Here is a 24,974-nt window from a genome sequence, read left to right on the forward strand (position 1 = left end):
AGAAGCTAAGTATCCCGTATTTTATTTTATTAGTTATTCAAAAATAACATAAAATAAATAAGTACCTGGTAAGGAAGACGACTTGAACCATTACTCTGCCTTTATTAAGTACGTCTTCCTTACTGAGCGTAGCGGTCCTCTTAGGATGCTGAACGACTCTTAGGTGCTGAAGTATAAAGGGCTGCAACCCATACTAAAGGACCTCATCACAACCTTTAACCTCGGCGCTTCTCAAGAAAGAATTGACCACCCGCCAAATCAACAAGGATGTGGAAGGCTTCTTAGCCGACCGTACAACCCATAAAAAATATTCAAGAGAAAGGTTAAAAGGGTTATGGGATTATGGGAATGTAGTGGCTGAGCCCCCGCCTACTACTGCATTCGTTGCTACGAATGGCCCCAGGGTGTAGCAGTTCTCGTAAAGAGACTGGACATCTTTGAGATAGAATGATGCGAACACTGACTTGCTTCTCCAATAGGTTGCATCCATAACACTCTGCAGAGAACGGTTCTGTTTGAAGGCCACTGAAGTAGCCACAGCTCTCACTTCATGTGTCCTTACCTTCAGCAAAGCAAGGTCTTCTTCCTTCAGATGAGAATGTGCTTCCCTAATCAGGAGCCTGAATAGGTAAGAAACTGAGTTCTTAGACCTTGGAAGAGAAGGCTTCTTGATATCACACCATAAGGCTTCTGATTGTCCTCGTAAAGGTTATGACCTTTTTAGATAGTACCTAAGAGCTCTAACTGGGCAAAGTACTCTCTCCAGTTCGTCCCCCACCAAGTTGGACAGGCTTGGGATCTCGAACGACTTAGGCCAAGGACGTGAAGGAAGCTCGTTTAGCAAAAAACCGAGCTGCAAGGAACATGTAGCCGTTTCAGATGTGAAAACTATGTTCCTGCTGAAGGCGTGGATCTCACTTACTCTTTTAGCTGTTGTCAAGCACACGAGGAAAAGAGTTTTTAAAATGAGGTCCTTAAAAGAGGCTGATTGGAGAGGTTCAAATCTTGATGACATAAGGAACCTTAGGACCACGTCTAGATTCCAGTCTGGAGTGGACAACCGACGTTCCTTTGAGGTCTCAAAAGACCTAAGGAGTTCCTGTAGATCTTTGTTGGTGGAAAGATCCAAGCCTGTGTGGCGGAAAACCGCTGCCAACATACTTCTGTAACCCTTAATCGTAGGAGCTGAAAGGGATCTTACGTTCCTTAGATGTAACAGGAAGTCAGCAATCTGGGTTACAGTGGTACTGGTTGAGGAAACTGCATTGGCCTTGTACCAGCTTCGGAAGACTTCCCCTTTAGACTGATAGACTCTAAGAGTGGATGTCCTCCTTGCTCTGGCAATCGCTCTGGCTGCCTCCTTCGAAAAGCCCCTAGCTCTTGAGAGTCTTTCGAAAGTCTGAAGGCAGTCAGACGAAGAGCGTGGAGGTTTGGGTGTACCTTCTTTACGTGAGGTAGACGTAGAAGGTCCACTCCTAGAGGAAGAGTCCTGGGAATGTCGACCAGCCATTGCAGTACCTCTATGAACCATTCTCTCGCGGGCCAGAGCGGAGCCAACCAACGTCAGCTGTGTCCCTTTGCGAGAGGCGAACTTCTGAAGTACCCTGTTGACAATCTTGAACGGCGGGAATGCATACAGGTCGAGATGGGACCAATCCAGCAGAAAAGCATCCACGTGAACTGCTGCTGGGTCTGGAATCGGAGAACAATACAACGGGAGCCTCTAGGTTATCGAGGTAGCGAACAGATCTATGGTTGGCTGACCCCACAGGGCCCAAAGTCTGCTGCAAACATTCTTGTGAAGGGTCCACTCTGTGGGGATGACCTGACCCTTCCGGCTAAGGCGATCTGCCATGACATTCATATCGCCCTGAATGAACCTCGTTACCAGCGTGAGCTTTCGATCTTTTGACCAGATGAGGAGGTCCCTTGCGATCTAGAACAACTTCCACGAATGAGTCCCTCCCTGCTTGGAGATGTAAGCCAAGGCTGTGGTGTTGTCAGAGTCCACCTCCACCACCTTGTTAAGCTGGAGGGACTTGAAGTTTATCAAGGCCAGATGAACCGCCAACAGCTCCTTGCAATAGATGTGAAGTGTCCTTAGCTCCTGATTCCATGTTCCCGAGCATTCCTGTCCGTCCAAAGTCGCACCCCAGCCCGTGTCTGATGCGTCAGAGAAGAGACGGCGGTCGGGTTTCTGAACAGCCAAAGGTAGACTTCCTTGAGAAGAAAGCTGTTCTTTCACCACGTGAGAGTAGACCTCCTCTCTTCGGAAACAGGAACTGAGACCGTCTCTAGCGTCATGTCCTTTATCCAGTGAGCCGCTAGATGATACTGAAGGGGGCGGAGGTGGCGTCTCCCTAACTCGATGAACAGGGCCAGCGATGAAAGTGTCCCTGTTAGACTCATCCACTACCTGACTGAGCATCGGTTCCTTCTCAGCATACTCTGGATGCATTCTAGGGCTTAGTAGATCCTTGGGGCCGACGGAAAAGCCCGAAAAGCTCGACTCTGAAGATCCATACCCAGGTAGACAATGGTCTGGGATGGGACGAGCTGGGACTCCTCAAAATTGACCAGGAGGCCCAGTTCCTTGGTCAGATCCATAGTCCATCTGAGAATCTCCAGACAGCGACGACTTGTGGGAGCTCTTAAAAGCCAGTCGTCTGACGGAGCCGGACACAAGATCATGGTACTGCTGCACAGTCTGTGAACTGTCAACCATGGGGAAGCGAGGAAGTACAGCGACAACCCGAAGCTGTCTAGACTGTCTGGGTCGTACAGACAACTCCTTATCGGGTTGCTGAGGTTGCCGCACTGCGTCACAACAAGTCACTTCTGCTGGTTGTTGAACGTCTTCCCAGTGACACACTGACTCCGTAAACAAAAAATCCTCTAACAAGGACTAAGCTTGGACTGCATGTCTTGCAACAAAGCTCAAGGTCTATGGGAGCAGGTGTGGTAACAGACGGGGTTAGCGACTGAAGTGGAACCATTACCCTCCCTGGAAGCATGTTATGCTTAAATAAAAGTCCATAGGAGGCTAAGCAGCTAAAGGCTCCTCTCCAAATGACAGAGTCCTCAAGGGAATATCAGAAGGAGGGAGAATAGCACTTTCTCATCTACAGGAACCATATCCGAGAAAAGCTAAGTTCTCTCAGTGAGGGTTTCACTGGTGTAAAAGCAGCAGACTAGAAGGCAACGTTATGAAACTGCTTGACAGTCTAGTGAGTTGGCAACAACCAAAGATGTGTGACTGAGGAGCATGCGGTAAGGTATGCAGAGCATGCTGTATGCAGAGCATGCTGTATGTAGAGCATGCTGTAAGGTAAGCAGAGCATGTTGCATGTCGTGCGGCTTATGCTGCATGGGATGAGACTCATGCTGCATGGGATGAGGCTCATGCTGCATGGTATGAGGCTCATGCTGCATGGGATGAGGCTCATGCTGCATGGTATGAGACTCCTCATAGCATGAGGTCCCTGCCTCATGGGTTGAGGAGGATGCCGCATAGCATGAGGCTCCTCATAGCATAAGGCTCCTGCCTCATGGGTTGAGGAGGATGCCGCATAGCATGAGGCTCCTGCCTCATGGGTTGAGGAGGATGCCGCATAGCATGAGGCTCCTCATAGCATGAGGTCCCTGCCTCATGGGTTGAGGAGGATGCCGCATAGCATGAGGCTCCTCATAGCATGAGGCTCCTGCCTCATGGGTTGAGGAGGATGCCGCATAGCATGAGGCTCCTGCCTCATGGTTTGAGGAGGATGCCGCATAGCATGAGGCTCCTCATAGCATGAGGCTCCTCATAGCATGAGGCTCCTGCCTCATGGTTAGAGGAGGTTGCCGCATAGCATGAGGTTCCTGCCTCAAGAGTTGCGTCTGCCTCAAGGGTTGAGGAGGTAGCTGCGCAGAGAGAGGCTCTTGCCTCAAGAGTTGAGGCTCTTGCCTCAAGAGTTGAGGTTCTTGCCTAAAGAGTTGAGGCTCTTGCCTCAAGAGTTGAGGCTCTTGCCTCAAGAGTTGAGGTTCTTGCCTCAAGAGTTGAGGCTCTTGCCTCAAGAGTTGAGGCTCTTGCCTCAAGAGTTGAGGTTCTTGCCTCAAGAGTTGAGGCTCTTGCCTCAAGAGTTGAGGCTCTTGCCTCAAGAGTTGAGGTTCTTGCCTCAAGAGTTGAGGCTCTTGCCTCAAGAGTTGAGGCGGTAGCCGCATAGCCTGAGGCTGCTGCCTCAAGGATGGTGGAGGTTGCTGCAACGCATGAGGCTGCTGCCTCAAGGATGGAGGAGGTTGCCGCAACGCATGAGGCTCCTGCCTCAAGGGAAGAGGAGGTTGCTGCAAAGCATGAGGCTCCTGCCTCAAGGGTTGAGGAGGTTGCCGCATAGCAAGAGGCTCCTGCCTCAAGGAAAGTGGAGGTTGCTGCATAGCGCTGGTACCTGGCAACTCCCAATTCGGCAGCTCACGCATGGAGGCAGGAGGAGCCTCAACATCATACGCCTGGCAGGGTGGACTGCGCAGAGGTGGAGGAGCGCTCGCAGGAGGAGGTGTGCTAACCTTCTCTGCCTGAAACTCCTGCATCAACACCGCAAGCTGAGACTGCATTGTCTGCAGCATAGACCACTAGAGTCTAAGAAAGACAACAACAAACGGAGCTACTGTCCGTTGAGACTGAGGGTCTAAAACAGCTGGTGCGGCAACAGACGGAGTTACTGCCTGTTGCGGTACCACCTTGCCTCTCTGGGAGGTGTGCAGTTGTCGTACTGCAGCAAGTCCTGGACTTGCGCGGAAGGGACCGACTTGCACTTAAAAGCTGCAAGATTTGGTCCATGGTTTCTGCGAGAAACCTCTTCCGCAGACGAGGAATAAATGGGCTCTCTCGTCTTTGTGTGGGTGGGGTGATCACGTCGGCTATGTGAGTTGGTTACACCCGAAACCACGGAGGGAAGCGTCTGTTCGTCGATCAAGGCCTGATGAACCCATAAGTCCTTCGACGTTACTTCTCCCCTGCTTGGGAGCTTGTAAGAGGTCCCAGACTAGGCGAACAACTGGCACGAACAGACGAACCCTCGAACGCAACACTGTAACACTTTGCGCTTATCACTTTATCACTTTTGATTTTCTGTTTGCACTTATTTCACTGAACTCGAAACTTTAAGTGGTTTGTACCTGAAACACGCAATTCTATCCTTCATTAAAAGTTAGTAATTGCGAAAACAGTATTACAATGTAACAGAAAAACATAATGAAAGATAAAAAATTCAGTGGCTGGAAAAGAGACTAAACACTAGATCAAATAAACTACGTTTAAAATCTCTCACCGCATAAAGCCTGGGAACAAGAATAAAACTTTAGAAACGTTTACCTTCTTCCCCTAAAGAGACTAGGGAGAAGAGCAAAAACGATAACAACGTTACCCGCTTGAACGAAACGTTTATCCTCCTCTCTCTCCCTCCGTCTCTATCTCTCTCTCTCTCTCTCTCTTGACTTAGAACCTGAGAGATGAGCCCAATTATATATATCGTTAAAACATATTATTGTTAAAGGAAAAAAACTGAAAGATTTCCCAAATAAAAAGTTCCTTTATTAGAATTAAAACCATTTAAGCTAAGAAAGAATGAACAAAACGCTAGAATCGGTTTACTCTTACTGCAACGTGACACCGTGAATACTCTCTCTCTATCGTAACGATAGAGCGCAAGTTGAACGTTCTGAACGTCAACAACTGCAGAGACAAAACAAAACGTTAGTTCAACTTTGAAAACAGTACGAGACTATCAAAGAAATTCTTTCAAAAACATTAAAATAGCATAATATGTTAACAGGTAAAAACGAAATGACGGGCTCAATGTTAATTAACTTCGGTTCCAAGAAAAGACCGCCTACTATTAGGAAAGGTCGAATATAAACAAATATAAAAATTAATTTTAATAAGTTTATAATAAAAGGAAATTAATCGAAGAGGCCTAAAAAAGGCGGAGAGATATAAAATAAATCTATAACTTTTGTTAAGCAAAATTAAGAAAGAGAGTCTATACTCTCTTCGACACCAACACTTCCGTCTAAGGGAAGGGTCGGCCATTAAAAGTGAAAGAGAGTTCATACTCTCTTCGTCACCAAAATTAAATAAAAAATTAAATCAAATTAATTCCAAAAACTTGCTAAGCTAATGATAAAGCTTCCTGAATAGCGAAGGCTAAACTCTAGAGCAAATACATCACCAAATCGTGAGCAATAACTCCAGAATCAACAGCGTATCCATGTAGGTCTAGCCGGAGGCACGACAGAGGAAAAATTGAGGTGGTGTTGACAAGAAGTACTGGAGTACCTGACCACAGATGGCGCTGTTGTGTTCACCCCCACCTGTATAGCGATCGCTGGCGTATCCCGACCGTAGATTTCTGTCGGCAACAGAGTTGACAGCTACATGATTATCGGGTAAGATTAATATTGAAAAAAGGAGGGTCATAGAATTTGTATTACCTAGTGCCGTGCTTATCTCACAAGCCAAGCCAATAAAAGAAATGAATGGTTTCAATACATAACACAGCTTCATACGCTTATGAAGTTCCAAAAATGCACTGGGGTGCTTAGAAAAGCCACAGTATGAAAGTGTCTCATGCCGGAGTCTGACAACATTAGTGTCGGCTGGGAGTTATCATATAGTAATAAAAAAAAAATCCATTTAAATTTTTGTCAAGGGGTTAGCGTTTAGCAAACATAGAGCATACAAATCTTTGGTAAGATTCATTGAAACTACTTCAGATTGGGGTTTACCATTTCCTTAGAAATATAAAAACATTTATGCATGAAGCAAGGAAGCTAAAATACCTTCATATATATATGAGAGAGAGAGAGAGAGAGAGAGAGAGAGAGAGAGAGAGAGAGAGAGAGAGAGAGAGAGAGAGAGAGAGTGAGTGTGTGTGTGTGTGTGTGTGTGTGTGTGTGTGTGTGTGTGTGTGTGTGTGTGTGTGTGTGTGTGTGTGTGTGTGTGTGTTGATGGGAAAGGGAACTAAATAATATTTTTCAGCCAACTAGCCACACCCCCAAATTAATAATAGACACATATGAAGGGTTGTGGTGGACGATGCGGTGATGTCCCTGACTGGTGAATGCCAGACTGGGGTCAAGTCCCGCTTAAACTAGTTAGTTCCTTTGGTCGCTGCAACTTAGTCTCATCAGCAGCCATTACCTGGCCCTCCTTGGTCCTAGCTTGGGTGGAGAAGGGGCTTGGGCGCTGATCATATTTATACATGGTCAGTCTCTAGGGCACTGTCCTGCTTGATTGGGCGATGTAACTGTCCCTTGCCTCTGCCATTCATGAGCAGCATTTAAAACCTTTAAACCTAAAGCCTCGCAAATCAAGACAAGAGAGGAACTGTTATTCATTCTTGTACTATTCTACTTTTCCAATTTGGGTTGTAACTTAGCTAGCATAATCACAGTAAAACAATAGGGGAAACCCAACCTTTAATAGATGTGTCAATCTGAATCATGTGATATCTCTTAAAACATATTTCAAGTCACCTGAACATCCAAAGCTGATGATCATGGGGGGTATAACTCCATTTCATATGAAAATAATAAAAGAATTGAATGAGGAAGGGCACAGAAATACTGTACTGTACTTTAAAGTTCTATGTCAATTAATCCCATACCAATAAAGGCATATATACTTTTAAACCTCTACTGTATACAATATATTCACTATTACATAAAAAAACCCACAAAGCTGGAACTGAAAAAAATTTGAGAATGTTACCATTAAATGACAAACTGTTTGCCATAAGAGATAAACCCAATCTTAAGAACAGTGATTTCCAAGATCAAAAAGAAACTCCGAACAGGAGACAAGCAACAACCCTTTTCGTATATCTGGAGAGGCTCCAATTACAGTAAACCATGAACTCTCAAAAGAGTATCCAAGCTGCCATTCTATGGCACAACAAAAATGACTAAGGGAACAGAAACCACTGCAAGATTTCTGGGTTGGCAATCATACAGTCTATCACAGTAAGAAATTTCATGCATAAAAGAAAGAAACATTATCTAACAAATATTGTATAGGTTGTTTGGAACATGAAATATTCAAATTGAAACACTTCATATGTTCTAAGTACAGTTTTGTACTAATACATTAGATAGTGCCTAAGATACCCTAGGTTTTCTTGATAACCTTCATCTATGGTTGACTAGTGTCTTTTCATTGCCTTAATTCTGCCAACAATGCCTTAATAAAATCACAAGATTGACTCTAAGTCCCTATGAACCCAAAGATTTATCACAAACTTTTATTTTTATTAACATTGAAAGGATTTCTCCTTATTAGCATTAACCACAATATTGCAGTAAAGAGTTATAAAAAGGATTTATCACACTTTTTGGTTAAAATACCCACTTTATCCACCACTACTGCTCATCATAAAAGACCCCACTCCCTGGAAAACTTACAAAATATATTTCAATATCAAGGAAAAATAACTTTCAGGATTTTTCACTGTATTTAATAAAATTTTATTTACAAAGTCAGTCTCTCATTTCTCAAACAAAAATCACATTCACCATGGCCCAAGATACTGCGCACTTGAATAATATAAATCATATGTAAATAGCAAAAAATAATCTCGGAAACCATATAAAAAAAATCAAATAATCTCATAAGAGTATTGAAGGACCTGATAAAGTACAAATGCTTACAAAGCTCCCTACACAAAAGTTCAGTAGTTTAAATTTTCCAAGTTGGGAGAACCAATTGATGAACTGAGTAAACAATCAGCAATCCAAGTGAAGACACCAAAATTTAATAAAAAAAAAAATGCAACTTGACACCAATAACCCTCAGATGTAACTTGAATGCAAATGCATAATTAGAAGGTATACTGTAATATTAAATGAGAACTTAAGAGCATAGTAATACTTTAGTAAAATTTGCAGTAAAATTATATTAACAATCATAGGAAAATCAAGTTAAGCTTAAGGACAACAAAGGAAATATAAAAGTTGACCTGGAACATAATTCCAATGTCATATAAATCCATGATTGGCAAAAGTTTACTCTTGGGTGCAAAATAATTAAAAATGTGAATGGACTTGAGCTCACATATCGGAAAAGTATAGCCTATCAATTCCCTTCGGGAGGTTAAGATCAAAATACTGAATAGTACTTAAAAACTATATTGTAAATCTTAAAACAAAAGTAAGATTGGTGAAATGGAACAAACGGTTCAATTTCACTATCACTTCACTAAAGAGAAATATGTAATCTAAAACATAATAGACATCATGGATATAGTTCAGCCTGCCTTCAGGGTCATAATAGATTAATATGATTTAAAGAAAAAAAATTGAAGACTTGGAATAGGCAAATGTAAGCTTTAAAAGTCATTTATTCTAGTGTGTAAAGCACTCACAGCACAGAAGTAGTTACAGTCTTACACTGTATTTCCCTCATACAGCTTTGTCTACCAACTACATACACTATCTACATCAAATGTAATTTATGCAAAGTTGCAACATGGTTCTTGAGGGCATCTTTTCGATTTGTGCGATGAGGGCAATAGGGGCACTGAAATGGCTTGTGCCCTGTGTGAACCAGCAGGTGTCGTTCTAGTTTCTGTTTCCAGGTCATCCCGAAAAAGGTGTGGCCACAGACATTGCATGCCCTGGAATTATTATCTGCTGAGCCAGGGCTTACATTACTACTACCTCCGTCAGTACTCAGCAGTACGGCATGGCTCCTCGCGTCATATCGACGTCTATCCACTAGCTCAGCATCAGCTCCAGAAAGGACGCAATCTTCACGGACTAAATCAACCTGCAATGTAAACGCATATCACTCATGTGTCCCCGCCTTAAAAGGAGATTTCTTTCCAAATTCTTGGGAAGTTTAAAACGAATGAGAGGTGGTTCCCTTGGTTTTTATTTTCTTAAATATTGGTTCTCTTTCTATTAATTTACTAAGTTGACGGGGATGCATTATGCATACGAGACATATGCAGTTTGAGAGAGTCCTTTCGTGCACAACGGTGAGGGCAGTAGGGACAGTAGAAGGGTTTCTCTCCTGAATGGGTCATGAGGTGGCGAGTCAACTTTTGCTTCCACGAGGGGCTTGGCAGGAACTGTTTACCACACACACGACAACGGCGGTCCCAATCCAGACAGGCAAGCAGCGTCCCAACATCCAGAGAGCCCCTAGAGTCCTGCAACACAAACCACTACTAAGTGCTTCACCCTCTCTCCCTGGACTCTTATATGAATAACTATTGTTTACAACTTAGCACCTCAAAATAATAACACAAAAATGCTCTCAATCGTTTCATGTACAAAAGTAAAAGGCAGCAAAGCTGGCACTTTTCCTCTTTACTTTTAAATAGTACAATAATTTTCGTAAAACTTGACAACATTGCATAGGAATACCTTCAACGTTAACTTTTACGCATCAGATAAATGAGGCGGAGACGGACACTTTATCAGGATGCATTAATCGGCAATGTCTCTTCATGGAGTCTTTCCTACCACTACGGTAACTGCAGTAGAGGCAACCAAATGGTTTGACTCCTGTATGGATGAGAAGATGGCGCTCTAATTTCTGGCGCCAAGATGATGAAAGACCAGCGAAGCGCTTGCCACAAAACAGACAGGTACCTGAAGTTTTCTGCATCTGCCCTCCATCTGCCTGCAACACAGGGAGGAATATTTTACCTTCCAATGTAACCAAAACTTCCGAGCCTCTGCATGTTGTGATAACCACCACCAAAAGAGAAAAAAAAAAAAAGAAAAAAAAAAATCTGAATTCTGATTGTAACCTTGTAAATGGAATATGGTAAACAAAATATTCTCCGTCTATGGTACTTCTTTCGAGACACTAGGTTCATCCTTGACACTGGATTCTTCATGGACATTGAGTTCTGAGAAACCAGGTTCTTCCGAGACATTGGGTTCTTCCAAGACTCTGGGTTCTTCGGAGACTCTGGGTTCTTCGGAGACTCTGGGCCCATATACGGAAGTTAGATGAAGAGAGCGTGTGTGTTTCCTTTTAATGTGCACATCCAAATTAGGTTTCAAGTTTGCTCTGTGGGGGCAATGAGGACACTGAAAAGGCTTTTCTCCCGTGTGCGTTATCATGTGACGCTTTAATAGGAACTTCCGGTTGAATCCACGGAAGGTCTTGCCACAAGTTACACACTCAACACCAACAGGAGCTAAAGTTGGCAGGAGGGGGTCGCAAGTTACACACTCAACACCAACAGGAGCTAAAGTTGGCAGGAGGGGGTGGTGTGTCACATTCGCTGACTGCCAGACTGCCACCAACCCCTGAAACAACAACACACTGCAAGTCAGCTTCCAAACACTAGCAATGATTGCTACTTCCACTGCTATTCAAGCTACATTTCTCAGTCAAAATCTTCTTTTCTGGAACTTAATCCTATACATCACAATCGCATCAAATAATTCAGCAGTCTTGCATAAACCTTGAAGTCAAGGGTCAGTCTTCCATAAAGGTCCAAGTCAGAGTAACTTACCAAACAGCCTAAAGAAGAAAAAACACAATATCTTGTTTTAAGTACGTGTAAGTATTCTTTTATGAGAGAGCCACTATTGTGCAAATGGTCCAACCCCACGCTGATAAACTTAAGCACTTTTAGCTGAGGTAGTATTCAAAGGATCACTAATAAAGAGGGATCTGTGTTTAACTTTAATATGAACATCCAAGTTTTGCTTTATATTTGATCTGTGAGGGCAATAAGGGCAATGAAACGGCTTTTGGCCCGTGTGTATAATCATGTGTCGCTGCAACCGGAACTTTTGCTTGCTGCCATTAAACACCTTACCACAGACAAAGCATTGAACACCACCAATGTGGGAGGAAGAGGATGGGGTTGGCAGATGCGACTGATGTGTCAAACCAGTAGACTGCCATCCCAACACCTGCCCCTGAAAACAACACTTTATGTTAGCTGCTGAAATCTTTGTACATTTAGGGGGGACCAAAAAAGTTTTTTTTCATTTACAAACATCATTTGGCTGAACCTTAGTAATGTGTATCTTTAGGGAGAAAGATGGCAAATTCCTATTCACCACGAATAGCCACTTCCATTATTCACAGAACTCCCAGAGGAGCTAGGCAAACTTGCTGCTGGCATAGCTGCACTATGCTCATCTGTACCATTTGTGGACAAAGTCAAAAGATGTGCATGGAGGCCCTTTATATGCTTGGTAACATTTCCCTTTAAACATGCTCTATAAGGACAGTAAGGGCACGAGAAAGGTCGCTCCCCAGTGTGTGAGAGGATGTGTCGGCGGAGATCCTGTCGGCGGTTGCGTCCACAGAATACTTTACCACACATAGGGCAAGGAAGACCACGTCCCTCTAACCAACCACCACCATCACACACGGAAGATGGAAGATTCACGCTTCCCTTCGAACCCTGTAACACACAACAGCCCCACTTAGTCCCTCTCCACTTGAACTGTAAAAACAATCTCAATACCTTCTAAAACACAAGAACAAAATAAAAGGCTGTCGAATAACCATTGCCTCTTATTAATTTGTAAAACCAATCTATAAAGCAAAGTGAAAGATAGCAAATAAATTCCCAATTGTCTCTCCTTTAACGCTCCAACACGCCACCACACTAGCACAAATTCCTAAATTTAATGATCATCAGAACCTCTGAGGCTTAGAAAGGTCCCAGAAGATGAAGGAGCCAGGGATCCATTGGCTTGACTATGTGAACCCAATAATGCTTGGGACAGAGGGAGAGTGTTAGTAAGTGAAGGGATGCAACAAGGGACCTGCCCGGTGCACTGTGGCAATGTGCATGTTTAGATTACATTTTTGATTAGTACGATATGGACAGTGGGGACATGCATGCGGTTTTTCGCCAGTGTGGATGAGTGTGTGGCGACGCAGCAGCTGCCGCTGGTTCTTGCCAGTGAAGACCTTACCACAGACGGAACAAGTAAGGCCGCCTACCATGCCAGGGGACACTCGACCCACCTGCAACACAAGCACCGGCTTCAGAAAAAATCCACCAACCCTAAAAGCGTCTTAAAATCACCTTATTCAAACAATGGAACAAAAAATTTTAAAATACTGTAGAACTAAAAACCAAAAATTCGGTTTAATTGTTTTCATTACTACCCAACAAAATATATTTGGCAATTGTTCATAATTAAGGCAAAATAAAGAAAGGAAAATACCAACTACTCAAATCAGTCTCTTTCTATAACCTACTTCACTGTATCATTATAACTTGAAATTAGTAACATATCAATCACTCCCGCCAGAAAATTCAATTACAGTACTGTATTTTGTTTCATTTTCCGGTATTATTAGAGAATCAAGTTGCCTCATTTCTCAAAACTAATCGCAAGGCAAAAGACAATGTATTCCAAATTTATACTTATAAAAATGTAAATTTTAGCCAATTCAAATTTCAAAGGTTAAAAGATTACAAATACACAAACATATCTTACATGTCAACACATAGTTATTCCCTACTATAATGTCTGTACAGTGACAGGCAAAACTAAGCATTCTTTCATAAAATACATTGCTATTTTTAAAGAATAAAAATAAATTTTAAGAATACATACAATACAATACTTTTTCAACTTAATCCATGATTAAGACAATGCCCTGCCTATGCTCCTACTTGTAAAAAGCTTCCGCACTCTAACGAAAGAACCTAAAAATTTAGACATCCAAACTGACCCGACTTAAATACTGCATTGCATAATTATAAGCAAAAAGATTCTTAAAAAAACATGCAGACAGGTAAATCCACCATCCCAACTAAGATTGCAGCAATCTTTTTTCAACATCGACAATTTTTCCAAAAACAAGTGCAGTTTTTAAAGATTCAATGAGTAATACTACCACGACACGCTCTCTGCAAACATCACCATAAGTCATTCAGTATCCATGTTGAACTCGCCAACCACATGATGGACACTGGTATAAGCAACCTAGTTCCCATCTAACTACTACTGTCATTCCGCAATGGTAGCATCTATTCATATGGGGCATTTACATCAAAAGCCTGTACTTCATGTATGCCGCAAAATACAAGTACTAACAAGAAATATGGAAACTGAGAAAGTGTGGGCTTTGAATGTTAGTGCAGTAATGTGTCCATGGCTCAGTTCAGTGAAGCTGGAAAAATGCACATGAAGGTTTGAACATGTGATGAGCAGGGATGAGTAACAGTTGGATTGGATTGGATCTATGAATTAATGTACTGGGGCCTGGGAGGCCATTCCCATAAATGTGCAACAGGAGAAAAATCCCACAGTTGTAGCATTTAGGAAAGTTTAGAGGTTGAACAGTAAGATGGTAGAAAGGAAGTGAGAATAAGACATATAGAGTAGAGGGCTATATAAGGAGTGCAACTACAAGAAAAAGACAGTAGGTATAAATTTGGCAGGACAAAGATCTGTAAGAACGAGGTTGTTACAAATAAGATAACGTATCATTGCAACTTGATAAAATTTTATCACTTTTGTTCATAACCTCACTGTCCCTCAAAATTGGCTTTTCAGTAACCATTGCCTAGCCTTCTCTGGACCTAGCTTGGGTGGGGAAGGGGATAGGGCATTGATCATATGCATATTTGGTAGGTCTCTGAGGCCCTGTTATGTACCTTCCCTATGCTCCTACTGAGTAAATTTTAAAACTATAAATATGGAGAGAACTAATTTCCTGTTTGACTTGTTAAAGGTTAAAGCTGATGTAGAAATATTTAACAAGATGAAAGTATCACAAATAATGAGGACATCACCAGGTATCTAATGTAGGACTCATGAGGAAAAACTGACCATTCCCAAACAGCTAACCATATTACACAATATACCTTCTGCAGCTGATGCTCTACTGCCTACAGGTCTTGACTAAAATCAACTGGCACTTATCATTAAAGCAGTCCATCATAGTCGAATTTAAGCAGTCCATCATAGTCGAAGATTTCACAAAATGTTCCCAAAAAGAGGAGAAACATGACATGGAGGCCCAATGTCTGATGGCAGTAGGGAAACTTCGGCCATTTTAGAGGCAGGTATAGAAGTCGCACATGGAAGCATCCTGGTTCTTGCTTAAATAACTATCCCCAAGCACAAGGTGCCTATCTCCAATGGAAGGCTTCATCCTCAAAGAAGTACCTGAGGCTTTAAGCCTTGTCTCAAAGAGACTGACCCAGAGGGCAGTGGTATCACTCACTTGGTTTAGACTTCATTGCTATGGTGTGCCAGGGTGCATTCCTTGCAGGCAACAGATGCAACTTCAGCTACCAGTGGGGAAGTGTGTTTAGGAAAGCAAATAAGGATGCAACACCTCTAATCCAATGGACATGATTTATGAATTTGTGTCATTCAGCTCCTGTGCAAGAAGGAAACCCCAGCAGTTACACTGCGAAGTCAAAGTAAGAAGAGGAGGGACAGCAAGAAGTTGAAAGCAGCAGGAGGGGAGGTTTAGTAGAAACAAGTACGGCTAGGGAAACATCGCAAAGACCCTAAATTAATTCATAAATTACATGTGTGAGGTGCACTAACAGCACAAGCTCTGGGTCTAATTCTATTTTGAAAAATGACTGTAACCTGTTAACTCCATCTTGAGTTCAAATTCTTTATCACATACTTTGCTCTCGTCAGATTTTATCATGATTAGCTGGATAAAATCACGTGTTGATAAAAAAATACAAATAAAGTAGACCCTAACATACTTCAGGAAGACCTCAGTACAGAACCTATATTCAAACTTAACAGAATTATGCTATTTCAAAAAAATATTAAAAGCCCTTTTGCTTATTCCTTGAAGTAATCCTCAATACCAGTGATTGGAACAGTAATTTTGGTTCTATTACTGGTTATAAATCAGATAGATTAGAACAATTAAATAGGATTAATCAAATTCGTGATACTGCTCACTTTTTACCACCGATAAAACTGTGAATGTAATATAGAAGAGAAGGCTAGGGAAACTCATCTGAATACTTGTGTTATGTAATATGAGATGATGTGGAACCAATCAAAAGAGCTATGAACATTACAGTGATGAAAAGTGTTAGTAGATTAGATAAGACGGATGTGGTGATGAGGGATACGGTGGGGTGGGGTGGGACTGGGGAGAGAAAGTAGACTTAAACAGCCGACAGTGAGACTAATATGGTCGAAAGAAGAAAACAAAGAAAACTAGTGATCATTCAAGGAATTTACATCCAGATTATCTTGAATATTGTCAAATCATTTTACATAAGATTTACAGTAAAACTTGTGCACACACTTGCCTTTCCCATTTCCCTCCAATCAATCAATTGCAGATAACAAGCTACAGGATAGGTTTGCTGGCAATTATTTCAATTTAATAATTATTTCCCTGTTACTCTTGAAGATGAAAGATTTTGATGTTCATAACATTTCAAGTCATCAAGGTTTTTTTTTTTTTTCTAAGTTAGCATGAAGAATTACTTACTTTGTTCAAGAGTTTTCTCATAAACATACTGACATGCCAATTTGTACACAAACTCCAACAGAAGGGCAACATTTTAAGGAAAAAAAGTTACTGAAAGTGTTTGCTTATGCAGGTTTTATGGTTTTTTTTTTTTTTTTTTAACTTTGGTCTTCAACACGCAATGTAGCTTCTGTCAAATTACCTTGTAATTCAGTGGGGAAAAAAAAATTTAAAGATTAAATGCAACTATACAATAACAGAAATGTATCTGAACTGTACTGTAAAACTAACAGTATTATTAAAGTGGGAGCAGCATAGATCTGTGATAGAACACTAAAGTGCTGACATTACCAAAAATCTGTGGTTCAATTTGAACATAAACATTCACCGATTTACCACAATCCAAGGGCCAAGTCAATACAGTAACCACTACATGTATAGAAAGGATCTGTCCCCCCCCCCCCACACAATTACATGATATTGACAGACATTTTTATTTAAATTTTCAGTTTCTACTTTTTCTTTTTGCAGTAAATGCTCAAACTTTGTAAAATAAATCATAGCACTTTTATACAATCTTAAATCGCTAGTGATTATAATTTCCATCGATCATCGTACCCAACAGCTATAGTCTTTTTGTCAGTGATTCTATAGGTCATATTTAGATATTCACATTTCTAAATCGTTCTCGAATCTTTGGCCTATAATCGACACGAAGTTCTTTTTACGTTCACATAGAGACATCAAGAACATATACAGTGGTCACCGAGGTACCATACATCTTGTGAATTCTGTCACAAAGCTAACAGTGACACGAAAATTAACCAAGAAGTCCCAACCAAAGCCATTCATATTTACCAGCCCAATAAATCAAAACCCTCACCTAAATATCTAAAACAATGCCTGTAAATTCTGCTCATTCATTAGTCCAATTTTACCCTTTCCACTATCCAAATACTAAGCCTACCTGATTAACCTTATCAGTCTCCTCAGGGACTCGAACACATTTCTTCAATAAATTGTGGCAAATTATTTGTCTACAATATTGGTTTTGGCTTTATTTTGAAAATGAACCAAATTTTCATGTGGATAAAAATGAATTGCAATGTGATTATTATTTTTTTCCACAGTCAAATAGAAAGGGTAAGATACATTTTGTCCCTAATGATATATTTAATTGTTATTTATGGATGCTTACACTTAAAAACAAGGGAAAACAGACGGGAACTTTCAACTATCCAATGAAAACAGGTTTAGGAAAAAACTATTTGAATTGCCACTATATTTTAAAATAGATTCTGAACCTTCCATGAATAGCCTTCAGACACCAATGCTATCCAATGTCAAATCTTTACTTTCCTTTGGACATCAATTGCATCTCAAAAGGGGTAATGATGACTTAATCTTGGTAGTTATTCTATGGAATCACATTTACAAGTGAGGTCCTAGAAAGATGAACCACTGGAGGAGATTCAACATCAACACTATTCTTTTATTCAAAGTTGTCAGCTATTTTTACTAACATTTGTTATTGCTAATACTCAAGTCTCTTGTATTATGTGTAGTGAGGTGCCCACACATTAATTTTTTTCATTTAAGTTACCAAGGAGCTTGGTTACCTTTAATAATTTCTAGTATTAATGTAAACAAGCAATGGCTTCTTTTCAATTTTCAAATGGATACCACATCCAATTTATATTTTTCAAAAACCAAAGTTTTCTAATATAACACAAGACTCTGCAGCTACAATTAATAAAGACACTTGGTCTATGGTCAATATAGGATTAGAAATTTACACACTTACTGATTTTTAGCTAAAATCCAGATGGTAATAAAATATTCAGTATTCAAAGCCACATGTAACATGGCATACATAGGATTTCCAACTGCTGTGAAACGGACCCAGTAGTCACTGTTTATGCTAATGCAAAATTATGAAATGGTTTCCTTCATGAAATTAGATGCCATACAATATCTACATATCAATCTTCACTGAATCTTAGTTTATCAAAAATTACCTAAATTCTAATCTATGAAATGGAACAAATAAAAGGAGAATTCAGCTGGACACTATATTACTGTATTATTATTATCTACATCATTTACATTTGTACAATATTGAAAAAAAAGTAAAATTACAAACCACTAAAAACTATAAAAGGTTAATCCCTTTCACAGTTAATTTACATATCAAAAGAAAATTAAGTAAAACTAAATTAAAATACATATTTCCCAAGCAATGCTCCTCAGTTACTAAATTCAATGAGCACCCATGACATGCCGAAAATGAACCCCAGTGATGTGAACTTTCAGATTGCTCTTACGATTTGATTTGTGTGGACAGTAAGGGCAAAGGAAAGGTTTCTCTCCTCTATGAATGCTCAAGTGCTGCTTCAAGTTGCGCTTACGAAAATCTCCATGGAACGATTTCCCACATAATTCACACTGAAGGAAGGCGTCTCCAAGGACCTCCCTCTCACTGCCCTGCAAAGCATAATAATATGCCTACTTAGTGTCAATTAGGATATACATCTACTATGTATATACCTTCCAGGTGATCAACTACCACATTAACTTATGATCTTGAAAAATATAAGTTTTAAATCATAAAAACCAAATTTACATTATGCACAACACTAGCTCCATGTTTTAGGATTTTGCAAGGTATTTGACTCGGTCCTCCAAAGAGGGGAATCTCCTTCGTCTCTCTTCTCTCGGGAATGTTGCGAAATAATGTGACCTTTCAAATTTCCTTTTTGCGTAGCACGGTGGGGACAGTATGGGCAAGGGAAAGGCCTTTCCCCTGTATGTGTGCGAATGTGGCGCTGCAAATTAAAGTGCTTATTCTTGCCACTAAAAGTCCTTCCGCACACAACACAATGAGAGACTGACGATGAAGAAGGTGGTGGTGGTGGTAGTTGCAGAGCAGGGGGATGGTGGCCGAGGCTGGACCCCTCACTCGGGGACGAGGACTTCCCCTGCAAAAACACAACACCCACGCTAAAACTATGCGTTCTCATAAACCCAACAAAGAATGGAGAAAAAAATAAACAAAGATAAAACACTAAAACTTAAATTATACACTTCTAAAACACAAATTAGCTTGAAAGGTTCATTTTCTTTTGGCAAGTTATTTCCCTTGTCATAGCAAAGTTATCAAACTGGAATAAAATAATAATCACTGTGAAACTTGTAATGTTCCCACTTTGATATTTCTAAGACATCACATTCCATAAAATTTGTTTTTTTCTTTCTAACGTTTGAAATTTAATTAATAATGTGAAGGTTAACTGGACTGATAAGTCACTCCAGGATATGCAGACCATTCTTCGTGCCTGGCACGAATGTGTAAGCGCAAGTTGTTTTTTTGATTTGCTCGGTGAGAGCAGTAGGGACACTGATAAGGCTTCTCCCCTGTATGGAGAAGCATATGTCGGTCCAACTTCCAACGCCGGCTTCGCCCATGGAAACCTTTCCCGCACGCCGGGCAGAGCAAAACGTCACCAGAACTCCCACCATCCCCCTGGAAAATGGCATAATCTCAGTTCCCACAACCTCTCAGTTTTACAAATTAAATTACCACTTTGAAGGAAGATCAATGATTCACTTCAAAGGTGGTCATCCCCGTGTCATTACCAATTCAACTCCTTCAAAAGAATATTTCTAAATGGGTGGCGTTCTAAACGAGCGGTAGCCGACTAGTTGCCAAAATTCTTCAAAATATCTTCGTGAACTCGGAGGATGTGCATGTCAAGGTTACCCTTCCTGTTACTACAGTGGGAACAGTATGGGCAAGAATATGGTTTAACCCCAGAGTGGATCATCTGGTGATGGTGTAGATTTTGTCTTCGGTTTCTGCCCGCAAACACTTTGCCACACGTGTCACAAGCAAGAGGTGGTCCACGGCACTCCTGTAACACAACAATATGCATCTCACTATAGAAGTCTGCATTTCCAACCTTTTCACAAGTAAAATTCTGTTTAAATCTATTACCTGTAATAAAATCATGTAATAATCACAATTAGACTCCCACATGCTGGCTAGATGCCTCGGTTTGATTTTGAATGTTATCTGTATGATGAAATGTAGCAGCCGCTTGTGAGAGAGCTGGATGTTGGGCATGTCTGCGTAGAATGTGTGTTTTGAGGTGCCATTTGTGAGTAGCTCGATGTGGGCATAGCGGGCAAGAGTAGCGCCGTTCCCCAGTGTGTATTATCAGGTGATGCTCTAGATTCTGACGACGGTTGCGGCCAAAGAACTGCTTGCCACACACGGGGCATACTTTTCCAACAACTGTGGGGGTCTCAACTTCATAGGGGCTGTGCAAGTTACTGATCTGGCCCAGTTGGTGAGAGGGAGCAGCAGCTGCTCTTCCTCTTGCCATCATTTCACCAACTCCTGCTGCCTGCAAGAAGGCGAAGATATTCACTCAACTTTATCCCAACTACAGTAAGGAGTAAATCATAACTGCCAATGTAATTTAATAACTGAAAATACATTCTTAACCCAGTGAGGATGAATCACCAACCACCACACTTCCCAAATGGAATTCCTACCCTTACTGTCAATATTATGAATGGTAATTCCTCAAAAATGAAAATGTTCAATGTCACACAGAATGATCTGCATTCTCTCTCCATTCAGGAGCCTCAGGAGCAACAGGAGGTCGATGCAACATAGTAATGTGTCTGAATAACTGAGAGTCGGAAGCAGCACGATATGGACAATGTGGGCAGGTAGCTGGTCTGTCTCTGCTATGCGTTGCCATGTGATGTAGCATGTTCTGCTTACGGTTGCGACCAAAGCACATTTTTCCACAGGCTGTACACCTAACAAAGAGACCCGCACCGTTGACGCCGCCAACTGCCTGCAAAACACCAAAGCTCTGCCTCAGCAACCATTTATTCTCTTTCACTTTGACCAAGCCCTGCACTCATCTCTACTGAGACAAGTTCAAAGGGAAATACAGCCAAAACAAGATTTGCATGCCATAAAACAAATGCAAGACAAAAAACTAAATTCATAATTACAAAAGCTTTTCAAAACACTTAACCCATCATTCCACATATACCTACAATGTGATAAAAAGAGGTAAATTAGACAATAATATCTGGGTGAAGAGCCCTTATATGAGTTTTTAAATTGCCTTTCCTGTTGGCCCGGTGAGGACAATGGGGGCACTGGAAAGGCTTCTCCCCTGTGTGTGTTAGGTAGTGGCGGCTCAGGTCTCGAAGGCTACCGAAGGTACGGGCACAGCGAGGACAGGGATGCTGTCGCAACATACTAAACAGTCGACGCGAACTCCTGCCCATGAAGCCGGCATCAGACACACTCTGTAATGACAACGCACCCACCCTAAGTCTCCAGCCCACCAGATATTTATCTACTACTCAAGTTGAAAGAATCTTTCATACATCTACAAGTACAAGATTTATTTTCCCAACATTTTAAAAAAGAAAATTAAAATACTGACAATACTAAGTTAAAAAGAAAAAACAAACTTGAAACATACGGACAGGATGTTTAAAACTTATGCAAATCAGCTATTTAGAAAGATACTGTATAAGAGGAGGAATTCACAAGACCACCTCACTGAAATAACCTTTTTTTTTTTCAACAAGCTACACATTTTCAATAGGAGCAGTATTTCCTGGACTAATGTTCTTTCCATGAATTGTAATTATGTGAACTTTAAGATTTCCTTTTAAGGCTGCCCTATGAGAGCAGTACGGGCAGAGGTAAGGTTTTTCACCGGTATGAGTGAGTATATGCCTTCGAAGGTCCTTGGGGGACTGAAAACTCTTGCAGCATTCAGGGCAAACGTGTCTCTTGGTGTTGGAGCCCACTGAACCGAACCTCAGCCTAATGTCACTGTAACTTTCCACTTCACCGACACCCAACGCCTGAAAATATACACAGTATATGGCAAGGTCTTACTTTCACAGGCTAATCATGCTAAAGCTTTCCTTTCACCTGACAAGTTTCAATACTACCAGCTGGAAACTACCATCACCCTTTCTACTCAATACTTCTATATAACTCATTTCAGGATAAACACTGCTTTTGCATTACAGTATTTGTCACCTTTCTTGGAAAGAAAAAATTAAAGAAAAAGAAAAATACACGCCAACTAAATAGTTCCTACATTTTGCTCAAGGCATCACTGTTAACTTCTTTCTAGACTTCACAGGCACTCTTTGTTATGAACACACATCATGTGAGACTTCAAGTTGCTCTTCTGATTTGCTCTGTGATTGCAGTAAGGACACACATATGGCTTCTCCCCCGTGTGAGTCAAAATGTGTCGGCGTAGATCCTTGGGGGACTGAAACCCTTTGCCGCAAAGGGAGCAATAGTGTCGTTTGATGTGGGCGCTCATTGCTGCGCGCAGCCTATTCAGACTCATTGATCCCATTGCACCACCGACTTCATCTATGCCCTGCAAAAATACGGCAACGTCTTACTCGGACACTCAAGACACTGTATAAATAACATTCAAAAAGTGACCGTCACTTGCCGGTTTCTTTTGGGGAGCAGAGATCATGGTTTGAGGATGGCATAACATATATCTAAAAAACTTTTAAAAATTACCCATGACTGTTACGTGCTGCATCTGATGAACTATCAGAAAATGCCTCTTCAAGTTTGGCTTTTGAGAGGTTCTGTTTTTGCACAATATGGGCGACAGAAGGAGCTTATATGCCAAAAGTGGCTTAGGATATGTTGCTGAAGATTGCTAGGAAGTGAAAAGGATGTTTCACAGTAAGACCACCCATGGTTTCTCTTCCATATTCTTGGCTTGGCTGTTCAAGGAGCAACTGCTGCCATCTTTAAAGATGCTTTAAAAAAATTTCAGTTATGGATTTTAATTTTTTCTTATTCTTGCCTTAATTATCATAAATCCATTGAGCAATACTGATGTTGTCATAATACTAAATTCTAATGGGGCTCGCCAAGCAGGATCTGCTCATACTAGTCCAAGGCATTATCAACACCTATGAAAGGAATCTACATTACTGTGCAATCAGAAAAATACTGTAGTTCTGGCTGTGCAAAATTCATCATAGGTTACTTTCAAAATATACCTACAAAATGTAAAATTACAATTTTTCTTTCCAACCTTTACGGAACACAGGGGGTAACCGTAGTTTACTCTGCCCCACTAAATCCAAGCTACTGTATTTTACATTGCTTAGCCTTCACTAACACCAATATCGTGCCCTTTCTTTTGCTGTAAGCTCCAAGAGAGTTCTTATCTACATTTTTCAGGTTATCTTGGTCTTTTAAGGTACTGTTGTCAGTCTCAAACCTTTCATAATAATGATTTTCTTTATATATAGAGTATTTTCTGCACTTCAAAACATTGATATATTTTTAACCATACTTTTCTCCATTTCTGGTATTCACATCTACTGACATTCCAAATATTGTACTGTGCTGTATTTCATTCCATGTTGTACTGTATATTTTTTTGCTTTCCACTTTCTTCAGGTGAGCAATTTCACGTGACTAGATCTCCACTTTTGTATAAAATTTAGATATACAATATAATAAAATGGCAAGTTCTGCAAAAGAAAAAAAAAAATCCTCTCTTCTTGGGGTACCTTTGTTGTATATCACCACCGACATAACATGACACAAACTTCAGTTACGACGTGATCATGCAACCGTGCTCTCAAAAACCTAATACTGGACAGTGACTGATGTCAAAATACTATTACTAATTTTCTCACTAAAATTATTTGCTTAAAATACCCATGCAAAGATAAAATATTGCGAGCTTAAAATCTGAGGGAGGACTCCCATTCATCTTTCCAGGTATTTGGCATAAGCAATGCAACTCTCAAAACCACTTGGCATTCTGACTACCAGCCCTTAAATAGGTGACACACATGCAGCCCTACTAGTCTCCTGCCAATAAACATTTCGGAAGAAGCAGAAGTAAATTTAGGTTTATCCATCACAAGGACCCCTGGAACCAAAAATATTGTACAACCAACACAAGTAAAATATAAGAGCAACTTTAACTTTAACAGCTGACAACTTCGTTCAGCCTTACATGAACAACAAAATCCTTTGAAAACTCAATCTTAAAGTTACAAAGGTTTTCCACGAACAGTAAGACTGAATTTGAAATTCAAATTTACAAATGGCAATGGAAATAAATTCAAATAAAAATGGCTTTCAATTTAACAAAACAAGATACTGAACAAATTAATGTTACCACCATTAAACTTCAATCTAAATGTTAATAAATGAAATTATTACAGCAGCAAAGAATTATTTTAATTCTCAAACACCTATAAGAAATCTTTTCAATAACAATTCCACCTAAACTATTCAATCTTTCATAAGAAGCAAATTCAACAAAGAAAATACTAACACACTGCAGTCAGAATCAGGTCAGTAAATGTAGACCTGACACCAAATATGAGGCATTAAGCAATGAACTAATATTTCACATTACAAATCTACACTTAAATGTTGCCAATGATTGTACAAAGCAGACTTAAAATTTGCAAAAAGCAGTATTATAGAAGG

At 40.7% G+C, this 24,974-nt stretch overlaps 1 protein-coding gene across 49 annotated transcripts in view; it reads right to left on the reverse strand.

The window, feature by feature from the left end:
- The window catches only part of LOC137648632 (protein tramtrack, alpha isoform-like), a 363,704-nt gene that overhangs the window by 275,213 nt on the left and 63,517 nt on the right, over positions 1-24,974 (reverse strand). Inside the window, exons 5-6 of one of the 49 annotated variants that reach the window (XM_068381615.1) lie at positions 10,402-10,660; positions 10,047-10,184 (exon numbers count right to left, since the gene is read on the reverse strand). The exons of 30 other annotated variants lie outside the window; for them this stretch is intronic. In XM_068381615.1, the coding sequence (XP_068237716.1) occupies positions 10,424-10,660 (237 nt within the window). In that variant the 3' untranslated portion in view covers positions 10,047-10,184; positions 10,402-10,423. 18 more of the 49 variants (XM_068381616.1, XM_068381623.1, XM_068381598.1 and 15 more) reach the window with 18 other exon arrangements.

This window comes from Palaemon carinicauda, chromosome 10 (genome assembly GCF_036898095.1).
Source record: "Palaemon carinicauda isolate YSFRI2023 chromosome 10, ASM3689809v2, whole genome shotgun sequence".
NCBI classification, from domain to species: domain Eukaryota; kingdom Metazoa; phylum Arthropoda; class Malacostraca; order Decapoda; family Palaemonidae; genus Palaemon; species Palaemon carinicauda.